The sequence below is a fragment of the Lepisosteus platostomus genome, chromosome 3, assembly GCF_059453375.1.
Source record: "Lepisosteus platostomus isolate fLepPlt1 chromosome 3, fLepPlt1.hap1, whole genome shotgun sequence".
NCBI classification, from domain to species: domain Eukaryota; kingdom Metazoa; phylum Chordata; class Actinopteri; order Semionotiformes; family Lepisosteidae; genus Lepisosteus; species Lepisosteus platostomus.
In genome coordinates, this window is record NC_142613.1 from 46,135,775 (window position 1) to 46,158,779 (window position 23,005).

Below are 23,005 nucleotides of genomic sequence, written 5' to 3' on the forward strand. Positions count from 1 at the left end.
GGATGCCTTTAAAATCTCACTTTAGGGGATGTATTATTAACTTGCAATAATTTTTAAAATTGGTGTGTGGCACAGTGATGTCGTGGTTAGCATTTCTGCCTTGAAGCATAGGGGCCTAGGGTTCAGTTCCCAGGGTGCTGTCTACATGGAGTTTGTACAGTATGTTCTCCCCATGTTTGCATGGGTGTCCTCCAGGTGCTCCCAGTTCCTCCCACAGTCCAAAGAAATACTGGTGGGTTAACTGGCTTCTGTAAAAATGATACTGGTGTGAGTGTGTGTGTATTTGTGTCTGTATGTTCCCTGCGTTTCGCCCAAGGTTTTATCCTTCCTTGTGTCCGTTACTTGCCGGGTAAGGCTAGACCATCCCTGTGTCCCTGCACTGCATAAAGAGGTTTAGAAAATTGTTGGCTGGATTAAAATTAGTGCTGGTATTCTAAACCTAAAACCTTCCTGTTAATTACATGTGCTGTCGGATTATCATAATCAATACTTTCCAGACTCATCACCTAAATGTATTACAGTGTATTATTATTAATATAATATTGTGCATACATAAAGCCACTAGCATAGAATTTTTACTTTTTTTCATAATTTGATTAGTAAAGAATGGCTTAGGTAGAATTATGATAGTTTAGTGCTATAGAAAAGCAAAAGCCACTTCACAACCAGTTGCAAGAAAATAACCAGAAATGGCACTATATAAAGTAGAAATAACAACATCAATATAATTAAAAATAGCATAATATAAATTAAAAATAACATATATGCTGCAATTTATTAATTATTTAAACTTGACTGTATAAAGTATATATACATATTATACATATATGTATAAACAGTGTGATTATAGCCCCTTGTTCATTATTGCTGCATCTCCTGCTGGGTAGCTACTCTTAGGAGCTTTCTGGATTCTTCTGTGCAAGCCATTTGTTTAATACTGTATATTGTGTGTTTTGCTTAGACAAAAAGCTGTCCTATGTTTTCTCCATCATTAAATACTGCATTAGCAATTCTGGCTGCAGCAACCAAATTATAATTTAAGAAGTATAATATAATTTTAAAAATAACATGGTACAACAAATGCAGAATGGGCAGTGCCTGGAATCTGCGTCATACAAGCTGCATGCCTTCAGGAATTACAGCTGTGCTCAGAATATGCAATAGTTACAGCTGGCTGTTTCTGACAGCAGGATGGCATGTAGCCTCCCACAGCCTGAATCACCTGCAGAGGTCCACACTTAAACTGAATACAGCAGTTGAGATCATGATAGTGAGAAAGAGGCAGCAGGAGACATGCCCACCCTACAGCTCGAAGTATAAAGGAGGTTAAAGAATATATTGTAACATAAATGGTGCCCTGAGAACGCACAAGGGAGTGATTTATTGTGAATAGTTTTTATTGCTTGTTGGGTCCTGTAAATAGCCCTATATTCGAAAAGAGTAGGGGTGTAACCCCGGCGTCCTGGCCAAATTTCCCATTGGCCCTTATCAATCATGGCCTCCTAATAATCCCCCTCTATGAATTGGCTTCATTACTCTGCTCTCCTCCCCGCTGATGATGTGTGGTGAGCGTTCTGGCGCACTATGGCTGCCATCGCATCATCCAGGTGGATGCTGCACATTGGTGGTGGTAGAGGGGAGTCCCCATTACCTGTAAAGCGCTTTGAGTGGAGTGTCCAGAAAAGCGCTATATAAGTGTAAGCAATTATTATGAATTATTATATTTCCTTGTTTTAGCTTGTTCTGTAGTGTGCATTTGTGAATGAGGAAAGAAGAGAGTATGTGGCCCCAGCTTGCTTTGTTGTTACAAAAGGCTCTAACTCTGGGGATTCATGTAGAGAAAGGCTACCTTTCATGTACAGCTGCATAAATCTTGCATTCTTTATTCATAATTCTTAAATAATGCAATATGTCTAGAATTTCCTTCCAAGAAAACCTTTGCTTCTATAGTCATGGGTGAACCAATAGGGAGAGTCTGAAATAAGTCATCTTGGATGAAATATCATGCTATGCAGCGTGGCCCTGTACATTTTTCCTTAAACTGCTGGCTAACATACTTCATTCTTTAGAAGTGTTATGAGCAGATTTAGAACTCCAAGTACAATTGACAGTTGCTGAACTGTCCCACACTACAAGGTTTGCTATGTTGTTGTTTTTTTCCTGAGTGTACATTTTTTAAAATTAAAATACTTTTTTTTCCCAGGAAGAGAGACGTAGAAATTAGAATTGGCAGGTCATCTGGAAAAAGTTAATACAAAAGTTAATTTTCATTTTAAAGGTCAGAGAATGGACATAGTTGCTTTTTTATCTTATTGGAAGTGCATTATATCATTAAGTAATGGTATAATGTTTTCTCTGACCGTTAGAAAATGTGTTACTTAAATTTTCTTAGTATTATCTTCCAACATGCATGCTCTTTTTTAATTTGGGGAGACAAGAATTCCCTGATGCATATCGTCTGTTACCTTTATATTGCTGCTGATCATTAGAATTATTAGATTTCCTGTCAACTTTGTAATCACCTTTTGCCTTAATTACCTTGTGAGCTGAGAATAGGCACATCTATTAACAAGTGTTTTGAATTTAAGTTTCCTTTTTGTTTTCAGAAAAATCAAGTTAATCTTTTTCAACCGAAGAGAAGGGGATATTCTTTGGCTGGATCAGCTACAACACCTTGCCCTGGAAGACAAAAGGTAACATCTTTAAGCATCAGTCCAAACAGGACAGTTAATCTAATTTAAAATATAATAATCTGACTCAAAATGAAGTTTTACTTCTTTCACCTGGTTTCTCATTTCTTCTTTCTGTTGCACTATAAAGCTGACGTCGTTTTGAATTGAATATTTTTAATGCAGATATGTGCATTCATCAGAAAGTATATATACATATAATTAACTGCAAAATAAACTCGAATTCTATTTCCCCACTAAAGAACAAGGATTAACATTTTCAAGCAGGGACGTACACAGTTATCTCTATCCAGGCGACAGCTTGCTAGATTCTATAGATTCAATCATGCTTCCGTTACTTCAAGAAGAAAATAGATACGTGGCCAGATTTCTAGTAAGACCTTTTAAAAGCTTTTTGTGCTGTGCATAATGGAGAGGGTCCTCACCCTGATGAGTGGAGGAGTAGAAAAAGCCCGTCTCATTTTCTTTCAAGGACATAAGGACTGTTATAGACAATCATCATCTTGCTGATTTGGTTCTGGTGATTGCCCCCTCTTTGTTATTCCTGATGTTCTTACAGGAAACAGAGAAAGGGATTTGATTATACAGGAGGTAAGATGTGCAAAGTTCTAAATAATCTGATTTTGTCTTTAGCACCTTCTTACCTCTTGGCATTTCCCTCACATTGAAGAATTGTGAGCCTCATCACTATGCCTAATGTAGCCGAGGGGTGTCACTCTGGTATTCAGTTTCCTCAGCTTTCCATCCTCACCTCCCTGAATTGATCTGTTTACTCAGGGTCTATCTATGGAAGCATCTCTGCTGCATAAAGAGACGCGATGTTTTTTTGTCAACTTTGGAATTCATTCTGCTGGTGTCATTAGATGGATTAACAGTGAAGACAAGTGAGTCAGTTAGACTGTCATGCATGCTAGAATATTAGGATATATGCTTAGAAGTGCAGAATTTAAATTGAGTTACTTCCAAATAGCACCACTACTAAAACCTAATTTTTAAATAATGTATATAGTACACCCTCTCTTTTGTGATGCAAGACTCAAATTACACCAATTCAATTTTTCATAAATACCTCCCATGACTTCCCATAATAAAATGTCCTACTTAAGATGAGTTAACATTACATGCCTAAAAGGAAGCAGTTCGGCAAGCTCTCACCACAGATGAATATCGTGGAGTAAACGGGATGCGAGTTACTAATACAACATGGTTTCACATTTCAGTCTCGCTTGGTATACGTGTGGTAACTACTGGATGTTATCTTGTGCTATTTCACTGAAAATTGTGATTAACCTGTGTTACAATCATGTCAGGGAAGCACCCAAGGGATTTTGTTGTTTTTATTTTTTATTGTGTGTTTTATTTTGTGTTAACTTACTGGACAGTGGAGAGTAATGTACAGTTTTTTTTATAAACTTGTTAAAAAGTCATTCTAATTTAGTTACTTTTGTGTATTATGTCTAAGTGTTTGCTATATTTGTTGTTTGATTATGTACTTATAGGTTTTTAAAATGTTTTTCTCATTCTTCGTTATTTCATTTCTCTCCCCCTATATAAAACGGGGACCTTTCCTTTCTTTCTCTTTCTTCCTCGTGGACTGCTAATCTACTGCTAAATTCTAAATCAAATTCAAAGAGCTTTATTTGCATGACAGATAAATTACACTGTTGCCAAAGCTGATACAATTAACACAACATTCACAGACATTTACTGTACAAACACATTACGACATTCCCTCACGCTTGCTCTCTAACCCTCTCCGTGATTATCACACAAACCAGCTAACCATTAGAGGAAAACAAACACTGGTGAGCCTGCAGTCCTGCTCTCCTGTCCCTGCATCCTCAAGGAAGCATTGCTTCAATATCGTGAAATGGTAATTACATGGATTCATATGACAGCATATCAGAAAAGCTCAATCCTATTAGCCTCCAAAAGAGAAGCTTTCGAGAAGTTTGTATTGATTTTCACAAAGGCAGGAAGGAGTCTGGTATGAGCTTACCCGGCCACAGCTGAGAAAAGTTGATACCCTTCCTTTTTTCCCAAGAAACTTGCAAGTAAGAAGAAAAAGAGATGACATTTGTACTGTGTTTTTGTGAATGTAAAATTTTGCTAATAGTTGATGTTCTTATAGAGGAACTTTAATTTATTGATATAGAGGTTTTTTCACTTTATAAACCTATGATATAAATTAACTCTTTTTGTATAATCATCCCATGTGCTTATTAATGTCATTCTTATTCATGTGGTGTTCAAAGTAACCTTGCTCTTTCAAGTTGTCATTTATGTTAACATTGCCACTGTCGAGACTAGTTCTTCAGAGAACCTCTGCTGTCTGATTAATATTCAAGAACTGATATTACAGACACAACACTGCTTGTTGGCTGCAGTTGATTACACTAAATTCAAATAGTATAATGCTCTCTCTCACCGTTAAATATAACATAGGTTTTACTGTAGAAGGTAATAGAATAAGTGTTATAATACTTCATTAGCATCTGTATACTAATCTTGTTACTGTAAATATAAGCAAATAATAGCAATTGTACTAAAACATTCGGTTTATTAGTGCCTCAAATTTGTAACCATGCTGCAATAGGAAGCATGTTTCACTGTGGCATTAATGCAGAAACTGTATTTCTTTCCTTACTGTGTGACCTTTTGTGAAGCCTTCATTTTTGAGAACATGCATTTCATCCATTATCTTTCATATTTTATTAACTCTGGTTTGTGACAGCATGTGAATCCTTTACAGACTACATTTAAATTGGTTCTACCCTAGCCCAAGTTGTGTTCATATTTGGACTATATATCAGAGTTTTGCACATTTGATTACCCAAGCTCTCAGATAATTTCTGAATGTTGTTTTGTTTTTTTAATGTTTTTTAAGTATGCCCGCTTTGTTTTTTATTACTACACCTTTGCCTGTATCTAGGCACAAAAAAGTGATACTTGGGTCTAGTTGATATGATAAAGTACTTTAAAACATATAGCAATCACAGACATTATTAAGAAAAATTGAGATTCTGAATCTTGATAGGATCTTAGTATGAAGCCTATTGCACACTATCAAAATTAGGTTTTCCAATATACTGTAACTTCCCTGAACATTCACACAATCCTGGCAGGGTTAATAAACACATCTGATCAAACACCCGATAAGTCTCTAAGTGAACCTCTGTTAGACTAGATTAGATCAGTAGAAGTCCAGTAAATAATGAGTAGTCTACACTTCCTGAGCAGCAGCAGCCAGCTAGAAAAGGTTGGGCTGTCATGGTTGTTTCCTGTTGAGAGAATTAGCATTATTATTTGTATTAGGTGGTATTAGCAAGGTGATCTTTTGGACTTGCCAATGTAAGGAAAAAGGTTGGCTGCTGGCATAAAGCAAGGCCCTGACATGTTTTTTTTAAGTCATGTCGTTGTGATCCATGGTCAATCTGTACAGCACGACAGCCAGCATAATGGTCACTGTGACATCTCTGCATCTCACAACTTCTGTCAGATTTTTCAAGGGTTAAATGACATTCGTCTGCCAATTTCACACTCCATCACATTTTCTGCTGTCATCTCTGTGATGCTGTCTACAAAGGCAGGATGACCATCTCATTTCTTATCAACATGTTTCCCCTTGATAGATTCCAGACATGCAGATTATTTTCATGCAGATGGTGCACTGCAGTCATTCTGCTGATGCACATGCTATTTCTTCTTAGGATTTGACTTGCTGTAACCACTGCAGTCTGAAAATGATTATGCAGGTGGATCAGATGAATAGTGACTGAATTAATCCAAAGTAAAACAGAACAGTAATATTTGTCAAATAATTGAGTCAAGAAAACACAAGGGCTATATTTCAGATGACGTTTCTGGCTGTGTAGACTCAATTATTGCTACCAAGTACTATAAGGTTTTTTCTTAATAACAAACCCTGAGTAACCAAGAATCTCAACTAAGTGCTCCTTTTTTCAAGGCGACATGGGGCTCAGGAGGGCAGTGTAAAAAAGGTGAAAAGGGAGGTTAGGAAAGACAATTGGTACAGGGTACAAATATACCATGTGTATACCTTGGCTATCAATGATACCATGATGTTGTAGGGGTTTGTGCGAACTTGCTGCCACAATTGTAATTGTAACAGTGAATTCCATGAATTTAACTTGGCCATTAGGAATCAATCAACTGAATAATGAGGAGTCTGAACATTGATTCGCCACACACGGAATACATTTATTGATAAACAAAAAGGAATATGTACATAAAAGAACTCAAGGTAAATGTGTGAAAGTCTGCATAAATATAAGATGCAGAATGTTGCTTGAGGGCTATCACGCTATAAAAGATATCAAGAAGAGATATAAAAACAAGGATTATGCACTTAACATACCATCCGTTACACTAACTTGTTAATCAGTCTCATTAACATATTTAACATTCAGATACTCATAAGTAAATAAATCCTTCTATTTATGTAACACTTTTTCTGGACACTACACTCAAAGCGCTTTACAGGTAATGGGGACTCCCCTCCACCACCACCAATGTGCAGCATCCACCTGGATGATGCGACGGCAGCCAAAGTGCGCCAGTACACTCACCACACATCAGCTACCAGTGAGGAGAAGTAATGAAGCCAAGTCATAGATAGGGATTATTAGGAGGCCATGATTGGTACAGGGAGGAATTTGGTCAGGACGCCAGGGTAACACACCTTTTTAAGTCTAGTGTCACCATCACTTTACTTGGGCTTTAGGATCCATGTAGACTGCTGGGTGAGCACTTCCTACTGGTCCCACTAACCTCTTAGGCTAATTCTTTAACTCGGCCATTTGAGTAAAAGTTTAAGTAACAAAGTTTTGACAACAGTTGTGGCAGTGGTTCTCTTGTCAACCAGTCGGTTTTGCTCAGCAGAGTCAATCGGAGTCAGAAGTGATGTACATTGCTTTTTAACTGGGGAAATTCCTGATAATGATTGGTTAAGAAGTCGCTAGGTGAAGAGGATCTCCACATCCTGCAGGTCCTTGATTAGTTGGTCATCTTATTGGATAACTGACCATACACTGTGACTTTAAGATCATGTCCAGATGTTCATTTAGCTCTCTGCTAGACATCAAGGTGCCAGCTGTGGACATCCATCAGAGGGAGTACTGGTAGTACCCAGTGTCCTGGAAAAGCTCCTCATCCAGAAAATAATCTCATCTCCCTTACTTTCCCACAGGTAAAAAACACTAGGTCATTCTGTGACTAAGATCACAGACAGGGACCTCACTGGAGATCCACAACAACCCTTTATTCTGTGTTTAATTAATAAGCATTGTAGCTACAATGGCATGAAAGGACATTAAATCCATGGCCAGTATCCCGCAGAAGGATAATGTTAATACTTTTCCTTTGTTAAATGTCATGGAAGGCCAACAGCAGGCAAATGACTTAAATGTATTTTATACCAGTAGTGGATTAATACCCATGACACCTCAGTTAACAGTGCTTATTTACCATTACCTGAAGATATTATGACAGTTGACTTGGCACTGGTGCATAGGCAGTTTGGGAATATAAATGTACAGAAGAAGCCAGGCCCAGATAATATGTGGCTTTTTGTTATAATAGGAGATCGTCAATCTTGTACAGTTCAGCAATATGTAATTTTAAACAGCTTTTTAAATGTCCTTAAATTTACAAATCCCCACTCTCTGTGGGAGGCATTTATTTTTGTTACAGATTATTACCATTTTTATCCCACAAAATGCAAGGCCACGCGAGTTGTAAACCAGCTGCTCTTACATCTCTCCCAATGAAAAGTCTGCAGAGCATAGTGATGCAATAAAATTCAAAGAACACACAGAGCTTTATTGATCCCTGCAGTTTGCATACAGAGAAAAGAGGGAATGGATGATACAAAATTCACATTGATAAACGTGGTCAATTTTTATGTTCACCAAGCAAAGGCATTTGTAATATAATATTTTGATATAACCAACTATATAATCATATAATACACAGAAACTGTCAAAAAACTTCAAATTAAACAGTAACTTAATTAGAGATGAGTTCTGGATTTCTGAGTGAACAGGTCTTGCAGTCACTTGGTTAATATGTCAGATTGCCAGTACATCTGGAGAGAAAAGATCCGTGAGTTGACCAACAAAAATGAGTTGTGTGCTAGTTTTTAAGGTACTACATCACAGTTGATGATAAGTTAGGAAAAGGTAATAGATCACACTCCGTATTTCAAACAGAGAGTTCTCAGTTTTTCATACCAAACATAGTGCTGATGAGCATGTACAAAAAGCTGCAATTTCATTTCAACTGACCACAAGACATGGTCACTTAGATCTGCTTTGGTAAGTTGCCTCTTTTTGTGGAGCACCCTAAGAAGTGTCTTGTTCCTTATTCCTTTGATCATGCAATGTCTAATTGGAATTTTCAGCATTGTAAATAGGCCTATTCCGGGGATTTTCAACATCTGCTTTTCAATTTACTGCTGCCTTCCATACCACCTGTCTCACAGTCCATGGATCCAGGAGACACTTAGTCCTCTTTCTGGCAGGGCTTTTCCAAGTACTGAGCACTACAGCACTTTGGTAATGAAAAGAGCCAGATTGATGTTTTTGTTGATTGTTTTATAGCCACCTCTTAACTTGTCGAGGTCAGTAACTGCAGTCTTCAGACCTCTCTGACCTAAAACACGAGGCTATATTCCACTGCTAAATGTCTTCCGTTAGTGACCTACAGTTTTTTTGTACCCCAGGGAGAGGAGAACCTTCGGTTTGCCTCTGTATAGAAAGAGTAATCTGTTATTGTAAAGACAAGGCAAGTTTGTAAAAGCTTTAAAGAGATCTAATTTGCTTTTGTTACACAGTTTTTAAACAATTACCTTAAAATGATTCAAATAGGCTCTGCTGCATAGAGTACACTTATTTTAAAATGTTTTTTGCTCAAATAAATTGTAATAGTAACACTTTGTAGAACTCTGGTGGTTATAAATAAAAAAAACAACATTTAACTAAATTACTTCCAGTGTGTCCTTGAGCTAACCAATTCCTACAGTGCTCGTAGTTGTCAAGCAACAAATTAATGTATTATTGACATAAACAATTCTGGGGTTTATTGTCTGTAACCCAAAATAGAAAATAACAGAGGAGCAAAGTCATTCACTCAGATGCCACCTACCAGAAGGAATATTACAGTTTCCATTTATTTTGCAAGTAAAACAAACATAATTGCTTTTCTGATTCTTGCCAGATCAGGCCACACACTGAGATATAAAAGATATATTACGTTTAACAGAGCACTGTTTTCACCTCGCTAATCAGACAACCTCTTTTTCAGTATTAATAATCATAATCATTGCTGGAATTCTGCTGTGGACACTTAAGTATAATGTGCTCAGTTTAATTCTACTAAAACTATTATCTTTTTTTCAAAGATCTACTATATACATTTAATTTTTTCCTTTTTTCTTTCTATTGCTGTGCCTGGTGTAATTAGTTGAGATCACTTTGACACAGTGAAGTAAACCAGCCCTAGCCAATTTCCCCTTCTTGCGGTGAAATTAATACATTTCCAGTGGGCTTCTTGATAAGACTGTCAGCTCAGCAAACCATGAAATGAGGGCCTGATTACTTAAAATTATGGGCAGTTCAGTGGGGTCTTTGAACTAAAAATACACTGCTGGAAATAATTATAGACACAAAAGAATAAGTGGGTATATTATGCAATGTAGACAATGAATTAGTGTCTTTTGTGTAAAAATGTTACCTTATATACTGTAGAGATTATTTTATTAATATAATATACAGTGGGAAGCACTGCAAAAACAAAAGTACAATAAAGCATGCATCAGTCTGAGTTTTCAAAGTCAATTTTCTGTTAAATAATACAGTATGTAGAAGAGGCAACAAAGATATAACAGGTACTGTAAACATTTAAAACAAATTTCACCATGTACTGTAAACATTTAAAGTAAACAAATCTCTCTAATGTAGACAAGTGCATACAGTACCCTGCACCTGTCTACATTAAACATCATCCGCCACATGCTTGCCTAATCTTCATTTATATTCTAAATCTTTTTTTTTTTAGTTTCATTTGCTACTTATACAGTGTTGGCTAATCCTCCTCATCTAATAATGACTAGTTTACTGACTGTTCAGGAATCAGAATCATTGGTAAATAAGATAAGCAGTGGTTCTAGTACAGATCCCTGTGGTCCTATACTATCACCCCAGTTTGAGCATTTTCCCCCTGAATTCTCTGAATTCCTACCACCGGCAATTTGAGTATTAATCTTTTATGGGGAGCTTTATCAAAAGCTTTCTGAAAATCTTAATATACAGTATTGTATCACATGTCCCATTTCTGCATGTATCACTGTTGTTGTTGCTTATTGAAAGAAATCTAGTTGTTATAATCATTTTTATTACCTTGCATGTAATAGAAACTATTGGTCTATAATTCCATGGTTCATTTTTTCACCTTTTTTATGGATATGTACTACATCAGCAATTCTTCAGTCCCTGAGTATTACCTTGTTTTACGAACAGTCTCGTAGGTTTGGAAGAGTTGCACCAGTGACGTGTGATTAACATTTCTCTTTTCTTTGAGTCTAATTGGTAGGATACTATCAGGCTTTGGGGATTTAATCATCTTGAGTGCTTGTAGTACCCCAAAACACTTCTTCCTATTCTGTGCTTATACTGTCCAATAAAGAATTTTGTCCTTTTGCTTTCTGAAGCATGGTGGTGACTTCTTCCTCAATACCTTAGTTAATACCAAATACTCATTGTCAGCTGTCAGCAAAGTCAGTCTCTGCTTCACTCACTACCAGTGCAGATGCTGCCCACTTTTATCGTCGGTGTCCAGACCACCCCAGGAAAGTCTTTGGTTTTATCTGTTATTCTTCCCCAGTTCTGCCTTTTCTCTGTGCCTCTATCACAGTCATGCTGCCCCATGTCAATTCCTGACTCTCTCCACCAGCAGTCTGGAAGTCAGCTTTCTTCCCCAGTACACCAGATTCCTCCTACTTGTAAATATCCCTTCAGATCTCTCAGCTCTGACAGAATTATTTGTTAGAGAGCATTGGATCACGCTAATTGATCCATGGATCTCATTCAGCCATGTCCTGAAAGAAACCAGGATATCAGGTTCAACAACATGACTCGGTTGCATTTTCCATATTTCCCCAACCCTTCGCATAAAACAAATGTAAAATATAAGCAGTTTAAAACTTCTAAAGGCGTCCTACAATCTCATGAATAAAAACTCATTCAGATTAACTTTTACAAGTGAGAAAATAACTTGTTTACTGTAGACTAGATAACTTGCAAAAAAGTCCCTGCAGGGATTATAAGGATTTTTTTTTCTGAAAACTGCTGGCACAAGATTGTGTAGCCAATCTTCAGTATGTTGAGAAATTAAATAACTAGACGTGTTTGACAATTTCATCTAGTTTTTTTTTAGTATCAGATTTTGGAAAGGTTTTAGATATTCAGCAGTTTAGTCACTGTAGAATCACTATACTATACTAGTGTTTTACATGCTTTAAGTGGAGTCAAGATCAAGTGATCTTAGGTTCAGAACCACTTATCGCCTCTGCAGATTGCTTCAGTGAAGTTTATTCATGGATGTTGAGAAATGAATGCACAAATCTTAATACTTTGCTTTTCATTCTGGAATGTCAGCTGTCACCAAAGTACCTTTGTAAAAAATTACATTAGCTTCACTGACTTATTTTGTTAAACGTATACTAATTTACTAAGATAATGAAATACAGTATATAATAAGAAATAACCATTCCCAATTCCACACATATCGGTACTTCAGTAGTTTGTGTGGTTTTATATTTAGTTTTTAACATAAACAAAATACAATATTGCATCTCATCATTTTTTCACACAAAACTACCCCACCCCTATATGCAGCTAAGATTGGTTCAAAATTCAAACAACTTTCAGTGCTTGTCAGTCTGAGGTTAAAAGAAAGGAAGCACAAGGTGTGTAAGTGTAGCTGCTGTAGCTTGTTGTAGAATGATCGAAAGTAATGTTAAGTTTTAACCCCTAAACATCATGTTTGTATATTTCAAAAATTCACCCTGTATTTGAATATGATTCATTTATTGTGTCTTTGTGGAGTATTATGTAAGATATATAATACACATTACATAATGTATATAATATACAGTACATTAGGGTTTAACATTCGCAAAAGGCAATGACAAGCTGAACATGACTTTCCAGGCTCACTGACAGCTTTATTGCCCTTTTCATTACAGTGGTGCATGCTAAACACATAGAGGGAGAAAGTGCAGGCATCTGCTGGGCTTAGAGGAAGGATTAATGTTGTTAATTTGAACTGATTACTATAAGTTTGTGATTACTGTTGTTTCTTTTAGTTGATCAACATTATTTTAATTAACTTTAAGACAGTGCATTAGTACTTTAATTATTACATAAGGGAGCATTATTTATGTCTTTTAAACATACATTTACTGTATATACTGTAGTACTGTACATCATGGACTTGATGGGGTGGACTGGATTATATGCGAATTTGGCTATTTAAAACCATTCTCAGAAACCACAAGAATGTCGAGACACTGTTTTATTCCAAAAGATCCCATAGCCCTTAACATTTAGGAAGGGACCAGCTTCATCCAGCACCAAAATACATCACTTAATGTGGGTAACACACAGGAGTCACAATACACCAGCAGGCTCAGTACTCAGCAGCTGGTGAGGTGGCTGAATTAAGAGAGGACATTAAAGGAGGCTAGATTATGAAAGTTTACAGTGGGATTAGACATGACACTAGGGTTAACACCCCAACTCGGTTGAAAAGTGGGATGTTTAATGAATTTGTATCCAGAACCATGGATAACTCCTCATCTGAGGGGTGGCATTTCTAATAGTACAGTACTCATTAATCTCCATTTGGGGCATGTTTATTTTTCCAGAATATTCTGGTGCAGAAGGAAAAGTGCCATCAACCTAATGGACATATATTTAATTATAGTACATTTAAGTTATTGCTGTTCTTTGATTTTTTTTTACAGATTGTAGGTCAATCTGCCATATTCATATTTTTTTAGGTGAATTCTATAATACAATCTGTATTGTGCTGACTTGTTTTTCTTTTCTGTGTTGCACAGACTGATTACATTCTCTGGCATTCCAGTTTTGATGCATGATTTCTTGTGAAATTGTGTTTTAAAATGTTTAAAAAGAGATATTGAGGGAAGAGAACTGTAGGGAATATTGATGACGTTTGATTTTTCATTTGTCTTTTTTACATTTATACTTTCGTTTGTGACATAGCAGAACATTCAAGCAGCTTAATTGCAAAGATCTGGGTGTTATATTTAGTTTACAGAAACAGATACAGATAATTTAATCAGCAGAATTTTGCATAGTTCTTTGCAGAGCAGAATGTGGTGGGACTAGAAGTAGGTCAGATTTTCAAAACTACTTTCGGATACATCTTGTTCACAATAGAGTGCCAGAAAGGGATTTTTCATTTGCACAGTGTTGGCACTTTTTATATCTCATGTGGAAGAATGCATCCCATCGCACAATGCTTTTCACCAGGGTACTTGAGCACAAGTGAGAAATTTCTGCTAGCTTCAGAAACTTCTTTTCAAAAGGAAATCAAATTGCATTGCAACACGTCTCAGATTTTACAGGGTGAAATGCAAAATAACAGTGGATGTGAGGGATAGGGAAAAAACAATGAGATGCGCACTATTCATGACTGCTGTTTAATGACATGTATATTTTTAGTGTAAACAAGACCTAGTTTTGCACTGTATCAAATGATTTTCCGTACCGTTGTTTGTCAGCACTCAACCATAACATCATTGGATTTTTTGACATACTGTTTTATACTAACTTTAATATTAACATCCAGGAGAGTTATACACATTTTTGTCGTATACACACAAGTTTAAAATATTACCTTTTGATATGTCGTGCCCAGAAAGCTTATTCAGGCAATGCAACACTGCTTTAACATTTTTTTATGTTGTAATTTATCAAAGGAAAGAACAGTTATTTGTAAGATTAAAGTTGTAAGTAAGGTCTTACTCGAGTGTCATAAAGCCTCAGCATAACGTCCCTGAATTTAAATTATACAGTCTTTGTGATATACCCAAGAACTCTCTGCTTCTTTATTGCCTTCAAGATTATCCCACATTTTGTTGATGAGAATATAGAAGAAACATAAACAGACAGATCCAATTTGTGTGCAATGTCCTACCAGAATCACCTATTTGATACGTATAGTGTATCGTTCTACTGTCAGTGTGAAATTTAATTTACCAAATGTCTGCCCAGCCCTTGATTGCTGTAATTGTACTGCTGCTGAGAGCTGCTTGCATCTGCCCATCTGTTAGTTGTGGCCCCTTTATGAGTATGCACTGTTTGCCGTTCCTGAACCATGTATACACACACTTCCGTGGATCCCTCCATCTTTTATTTTGCGTTTCTGAGGGATTTCATCAAAAGCCTCCTTGAAATCTAAAAATATAGATAGATAGATACTTTATTGATCCCGTGAGGGAAATTGAAGTGCAACAGCAGCTTAACACAGACAACACAGCAACAGTGTAACGAATGATACAATAATAGCAATACAATACATACAATACAATCAGTACAGTGAGAAGTGCACTAAGAAGAGTTACTCACAGTCCAGAACACACAAAGAACAAACCAGAACAGTACACAAAAAAGTCGTATTGCCCAATATAAACATAGATATACATCATATCATGTAATATGCTATACTGTTATCTGCTCTCCTTGATGGTTGTTTGAACCAGTCCAGCAAATTACATAAACAACACTTCACTTTCTAGAGCCATTTTGGCTCCTTCCACAGCTTTACCAGAAATAAAAGTAAGACAGAGGTAAAGATTTTTCTCCTGCCTTCCTCCTCCATGCCATCCCTTTCCCATCAGAGCCAATTAAATAAACCAAGAAAACACCATGCTGGCCAGATGGCTCTCATCTGGTTTGATTTTTTTTTTAGGTTCAAACTAATCACCTTGTGAAATGTGCCAGTGAAGGGGTTCAATCTAGAAATCTGATCTTAGATCCATGCTTCTCTCTCTTGCTCTTTATGCTGATACCTTAACACCATGTTCTTCAGCTAACTCTTGTACAATGCACTGTAAGAAGCATTGCTTGTCTTGAACTGGGCAACAAATCAATAGGTTTTCTACTTTAAACCAAAAATTATTGTATAAAAGACCTATTGAAAACTATATGAAGCCCCATGGAAATGTTGCAGTTTGCAAAACATATAGTTCTGTGATTGTGTTGTGTAGCATTTCCTGTTGTCAGATTCATATTTATGTTTCTATTTCATTTCTACACTTTTTAATTGGTAGAATTCACTACTTGAATCCTCAGAAGTATATATGTTTCAGCTTTTTTAAACAGTAATCGACAATATTTCTGTTCAAGAACTTATAGGTTTGTGAGTCTGTTGTCTATTTTGAAACTAGGATGCTGGTTTGAAGGTATCACATGTCTATAGGTATGGAATGAAATTAGATATAGGAATATTGCAGATTGTATGCTTACTTCAAGATACATAGTAGATGGTACTTTCTGACTTTACATTTAGTAGTATAGTAGATTTTCTGGATGATTGTACTGTTTCCTGCTTCTTAACATGGTTCTAAAAAGCCTTTAGCATTAAAGCCAAGATAAATTCTGATTTTAAACAACAATGTTAATTAACATTGTACTAGATAAGTAGCTAATAAATTATGTTAAACAATTTGTTTTATAAATTACTTTTATAATACCTTTCTTACTGGTGAAATGTTTTTTACAGCTTTGTAGTGAAAACCCCACTAAAATCTGCTTAGGTTCCTATAGATAGATCTTAATGAGGTGGCGGCCCACAATTAATGGGCAATGCAGAGCAGATATCCACAGAAACATCCCTTTCTAATTTAGCATGATTGTTAGCTATTTTCTCTGATGAGATGTCAATCCCTTATTTTTCAGGTTTGAAGTTGAATATGTTCTCTCTGAGCCTTCAGCTGAATGGAAAGGCAAACGAGGAAGAATTGAAACATCCTTATTGTCAAACGTCATGAGCAGAACTAATAACTCAAAATGTTTTGTCTGTGTCTGTGGTCCAACACGTTTTACCGAACAAGCACTGGGGTAAGTTTTCTTGTTTTTTAAGGGGGTAATAATCTTCTACAACTTTTAACAGGTGCAGAAGATAAATATGGATAAACATTCTTACCAATTTCTATAAGTAAATTATATGAGAAAAAATCTAAAAGTACTTATAAATTCCGATTTAACTGGATTAGTAATTTCAAAGTTTAGATTAGAACCTTAAACATTTTTTCAACCATTTTCTTGATTTCTGGTTGTTTGTCTCAATTTCACCTCTAAGTGTTAAGTAGGAACCATGAGAATTACCTCAGAGAACCATGAGAATTATCAAACATGATAAACACTTTTCAAAAGGAAGGAAAACGATAACCAAAATGTTCCAGAGTAAATGGATCTGATCTTATAGAGCCAGCAAAATGAGCATTTCCTCCAAACTCATTAGCTGCTTTAATGTTCAGATTTCATAAAATTGAAAGTGTCTGTCATAGCCCAACGTATTCTTCTGAGGTGGGCATCTGCCAATCAGAACTGAATACTGCTAGCCAGGGTACTATGTGTAGATGCAACAGAATTGCACCATGAAATCTCAGCAGAATCCACAGAAAAATCACCCTGCATGTTACATATCTGAGAACTCATGTAATACACACAGTTTGCCATACACAATACTACACATAGCTAACAAATATTATTGAAGCAGTTTAGATTTCCACAATGGAACAATGATCATTACACCAATGGTTATGTTATTTGTACACAGGTGAGTCAAGGTTCTTTGTAGACTTTCTAAACTAACATCCTCTGGCATTGGTTTCTATGTATTGGATAACTACTGTTTATGGTACAGCATTCCTATGATTCACATAATTTACTTCCACGTTTGTCTGGATTTTGTGACCACTGTAAACTACTGAGAAAACATAATTAAACATTAGGTCTAGCATTATTTTATTTTTTGTTATGGTGCCAGATTTACTAATATGACAATGTCACCTTAACCAGCAGTGCCTCTGGATATGTTTCTCTAAACACATTTGGGAGCCTCCAGCAGACATCACTAACTGTGTCAGCTACCCCCACAAAACCTGCCTGAGCTGATTATGTGAAAAGAAATGGAAATAGACTCCTCTGGTATACTGCCAAGCTCCGTTGCTCATGCTGGACACATGCATTACTGGCAGCATATGAAACAAAACTTGTCACTGTTGTTAATGATTACTTTTTGATTACTTTAGTTGTGTGAGCATTTTGAATCTGGGGAGTGCTACTGCCATTACTGCTGGGAGTTTCACTACTCAGAGTGATGAGTTTAATTTTTCCTCTCACCGAATTCATTTATATTAGTTGGAAATACTCTGCTACTTATAAGCCGTATGGCACAGCCCATTTTATTTAATGAGTGTACTAAATATAATTGAGGGAGTAGTGGTAGGTGGACAACTAAAAATTACCCATGATTTTTTTTTAAACAATTACTTTTTCAAAGTGCAAACCAGCAGATTAAAAAAATACAAATTATATACACAGTCCCAAAAAAGTAACTGCTTTTAATGGCAAAAAATGGTGTATTATTGAGGTGTATGATAGACAGTATCTTAAAAATATTGCAACGGTGCATTTGTAAAACATTGTGTATACTGCAATTAGCCATATCTCTGGAGTTTGTGTATTTGTCACCATGACATTCTACGGGGTTGAAAATGCAAGTCAGTATCTTGGCCAGCATTAGCATTAGTGACTGCAAAACATCTCTGTCTCTTTTCGACCATAACATCAGTGTGGTCTGGCTGTTGCAAGGGCCATTATCATTAGAGACACTATGGATACACTTGGATACACTGCTATCCAATATGTATCCAATAAGCTTATACCTGTTACTGACAAATCCATGTCACGTGGTGTTTATGGAAGTTCCTGGAAGTACAGGGAAACAAAATGAACATTTAAAAATGTAGAAGGTATTTGATTGAATTATTTAAGCTATAGCTAAATTTTAACTTATCAACACTACAGGCCAAAACTACACTCAAGGTGAGGGCCGAAGATATAGTCTGAGAAACAGTAACCAGCTGGCAGACTGCTTCTACAGTGCCCTCTTGTGGTGTGGAGGGGATCTGATCTCCTCTTCCCTTCGCTTATTTGTTGTTTAACTTATTAGCATGATATCATAATACTTTTGTTACCAATACTTTTTTTATAGGAAATCAAAAAATGTATATATGTATTTTGTTTGAAGGGGAACATTATTTATGATGCAGATGTTGATTGAATACGTATGGAAAATAAGTTTTTTCTTTAAACGTCACTGTGGAGAGTAACAAGGAGGAGTAATTACTGTACCAAGACTGTAAAGCCAAACTCCCAGGCCAGATAGCAACTTTTCTAGCCGATCTTAGAGATGTTAGAGCATTTTCTCTGTCATTGTCACTGGAGAAAAATAAAACCTGTTCCATGATTTATTCTTTAGCTGGAATTATTGTTGTATTTTGCCCAAACACACTGCTGTGTAGATTAGGCTCCTGATATATACCAGACATTTGGAATTACCAGTTATGTCATTGTGTCTGAGCTCAGTGTGATGACCCCTGTACCCAGGGAGTCCTCCAGCCTGCCCTCTCATTGACCCATTCATCTTTTTGACATATTGCACTGTTTGGAAGAGCCGGGTCCACCACTGATGTCATTACAAGTCTGTGGATGTCAGGCAAAGCCAAAGGGTCACCGTTTGGCCAGGAGCCTAAAGAGCCCTGGCCGATTAATTCCAGCCCAATCCCAGGCAGCATGCCACTGGGAGTCTGGCTACCACTAGGGAATCCAAATCATGGATGGAATATTGACGTGACTCAGACCTGGGCACACAAAGTCTGGAACATGGAGTTCAACCTGTGCTTGTGTAAGTCTCATTACTGGTCGGGAAGCTCTGGAGCCACACTGAAGTTTTAATGAACAGGTTTTTTTTCTTGTTTTTTCTTCATTTCGTTGCATTCTATGTTTGGTTTCTGTTTTTTTTATATAGGATGCTGCAGCAACTTGGCTACTGTGAAGAAGAGATCCACGCTTTTCAAGGATAAGGGCACTAATCTGGGCAACAGAAACCTCAAAATATGTATCGCAAAACTATGCTTGAAGTACTTTTTTCTATGCAGGGTTAAATACCAATTATTTTGAACAGAAAGTTAGTACTTTGTGATGTAGGGAAACAATATTTATTTCTATTTCATGGTTCCTAGACTGTTGTTGTTACCGAAAAGATAAATGAGTACTGTGAAATTCTAACTACAGTAGTAGTAAAAATGAATTACATTTTGCATTATGTACTCAGGTTGATTGTAATTCAGTGTAATAAAGTACATTTTATTGTGTTATCTTTTATGTAAATGTATTTTAATAAAACGTACGGACCAGTTCATTTATTACAACCATTCCTCAGAATTCCTAAATCATCATTTTGTTAGCAATAGCAGCACTTTTTGGTTGGACTGCTGTTGTTGCTTATTTCTCAAATTGCTGTCACCTGGATGTTGAAACATATCTTTAAATTCAGTCATGTACTGTAGGTTAGATATGTAGTGGGTACACCTAGATCCATCAACAGATTTGTTGGTTTTGTAAATGACATCTATTCTTTTATGATCCTTTATTTATGTCACAGGTTTTGAGAATTGCATTGATTTCACAGAAAATATGAGTATTGTATATACAATATGCTATCAGCCTTTTTTTCTGTAGAAAACAACACTCATAATACAGAGCTCTGCACACATTTGTGCTTTATCATCTCTCTAAAGAAAGAAATCAAGCAGCAAGCACGTCACTGGAATGGGAATTATTTCCCCTTCATTTTTCTCTATCACTGTGCAAAAATCATGCAGGCTATAGCCCACATGGTTCATCCAGAACTAAACATGAACCTTGCTGCTATTGTTGAAGGAAGACTAACCTTTGTATGAGCAAATCACAAATCAAGGTCTGTTGTGTCAGAGAAACAGTGCTATAGTGCAGCTTTTAGTAGATGCCTGACAGGCTTTTTATTAAAATACATGAAGAAGCCATATTGTTTAGATGTTTGATAAGAAGAAATACTACTTATAGAGCTGGAAAGTTTATTTTTGTATTTTAGTGAAAATGTGAGAAAATAGAATTATAGAGGGTATCACTTGAAAACATTTTTTTTTAAATTACCACTCAGTTTTTGGACAGGCTTGTAAAGGTCAATATTATTGTTGTTTTTATAATTGTTTAATTACGAATATCCCTGTATTGTTCCGAAGACCCTGAAAAATATCTCAAAACTGTTTCTAGACCTTCTTATCTACAATTCATATGGCTTGAATTGGACCGAGATCCATTCTTTTTTGAGGCCAGAGGATTCATATAATCCTCAGTGTTATTGTTCATTAGTCAGATGATTCCTTGCTGTTATGGCAGATCTCTTTCATGTTGCAAAGTGGAACCTTAATCTATTAATCCATAAACCTTTTTAAGGATAGTCTAGCATGGTCAAGCAGTTGGTGTCTGCTAGCATTTTTCACCATATTTCATTGTTGGATGCATCATTTGCCCCTACTGCCAAAAGACTCAAATTTAGAGTAATCTCAGCCCAGTTTTAATTTATTAGTTTTAGTCATCTTTAAACCCAGTTGCATATGTCCAAGTGAGGATATTGTAGTAACAGGGAATACTTTCTTTTCAGTATTTTTTTAACAGTACTGTAAATTTCATTTGTGTGTTTCTATATGACCATAATAGATAAAGTTCATTTAAAAAGATCTCTCCTATTTCAATTAAATCTTAATTAAAATGAGCCCTACACGGGGTAGAATTTTTTGTTTCATGTTGGTCCAGATGTTTCCAGCATTAGGTTTCGTTAATTCATTTTATTGCCTAGCAACTCTCTGCCTACTTGGGAGTCATACTCCCAGTTCTCATTATTGACTCACCATCTGAACAATCTGGGTTTCCAAATGATTTAGGTCAATGCTGCCTTCTTTAATATATGAAAAATATTGCAACGTTATTAAAATCAGCCAAAGAGCTCCCCATTTTGGCATGGGTTGCAGATATAAAAAATACATTATTGTCAATGTATTGCTGCTAGTTAATCTTTGGCAAGGCAACATTTTATTACATTTTTTCCCTCATTTTTATGAAGGCTTTATACAGGATGGTATAATGTGGCTTTAGAAGCCACTTAATTTCAGTTCTTTTGAGCATCGTATATAGGAGAGCTTGCCTCATTCAGATTACTTTATTGCAATAAACGACAGTATTGACAGCTTTTATTCTGCCTGACAATAGTTTGTGTGAATGCTTGTTTTGGGTGTCACTGAAAGGTCGTTTCTCTTCAGAAGAAAAATGCTCTGTTAGGAGAATCATTACTAACACAACGCACAGATTCTTTTTCTAAAGCAAGGAATGAAGGGTTCTTAGTTGTTTTAGCTACCTTCACTGGCCCAATGTTAAAAGTGTTGTTTTACCCATTTTTCAATTATTGTGACATCCATGTCTTACAAAGTTATGCAAAAATAAATGGCTCGTAATGCCTGGGTGCCATGCCTGCCCTACATCCTTTTAACGAAAATCTATATGAAAATCAGTTTTCTTATATATACTGTATGTTTGTGTGCTGACGAGGGAATGAGAAGTGATTTAATCTCTACTCACCGTGACAATGCCTGTTGTGTCTGGGCTGGGTGAGGGTTTCGTAGCTTTGGACTTGAATTTCATTGTGTGACTGTCAGTTTGTAACATCATCTTAAAAATATTAGGTTTTTATTGGTAGTATTTATTTCATTAGTGCTTCATATTTTGTGTCTGTCTATTTAACTGCTACAAATAATTATAACAAGAAAATCTTCTTCATGTACTTCAGTATTTTCTGATATAATCATGGCATTTTTATACTGTAAGTGACAGGCTTAGAAGAACAATCATCATATGTTTTCATTTAAAATGTCTGGCTTTTTTCACAGTTTTCAGATCACAAGGGTTTCATGGCATAAACTGAAACACCAGCAAAACATATTCACTGATCCTTTTCCTTTTTGAAACAAATGATGCAAAATTTAAATGTTATCTGCCAATGTTATGTGTATAGATTTACTTTCTTGGTTTGCTATATATTTTTAGAATTGCTATGATGTAATTTAAAAAATAAGTTGTTTATTTATGTTGTACTGGAAAGTG

General features: G+C 36.1%; 1 protein-coding gene across 1 annotated transcript in view; it reads left to right on the forward strand.

Annotated features, from left to right (window-relative positions):
• Positions 1–20,184, forward strand: part of cyb5r4 (cytochrome b5 reductase 4) — a 64,820-nt gene extending 44,636 nt beyond the window's left edge. The window contains exons 14-16 of the mRNA XM_088625725.1: positions 2,607–2,693; positions 16,697–16,858; positions 19,836–20,184. Of these exons, the coding sequence (XP_088481851.1) occupies positions 2,607–2,693; positions 16,697–16,858; positions 19,836–19,890 (304 nt within the window). The 3' untranslated portion in view covers positions 19,891–20,184. The remainder of the gene's footprint in view (positions 1–2,606; positions 2,694–16,696; positions 16,859–19,835) is intronic.
• The last annotated feature ends 2,821 nt before the right edge of the window (positions 20,185–23,005 follow it).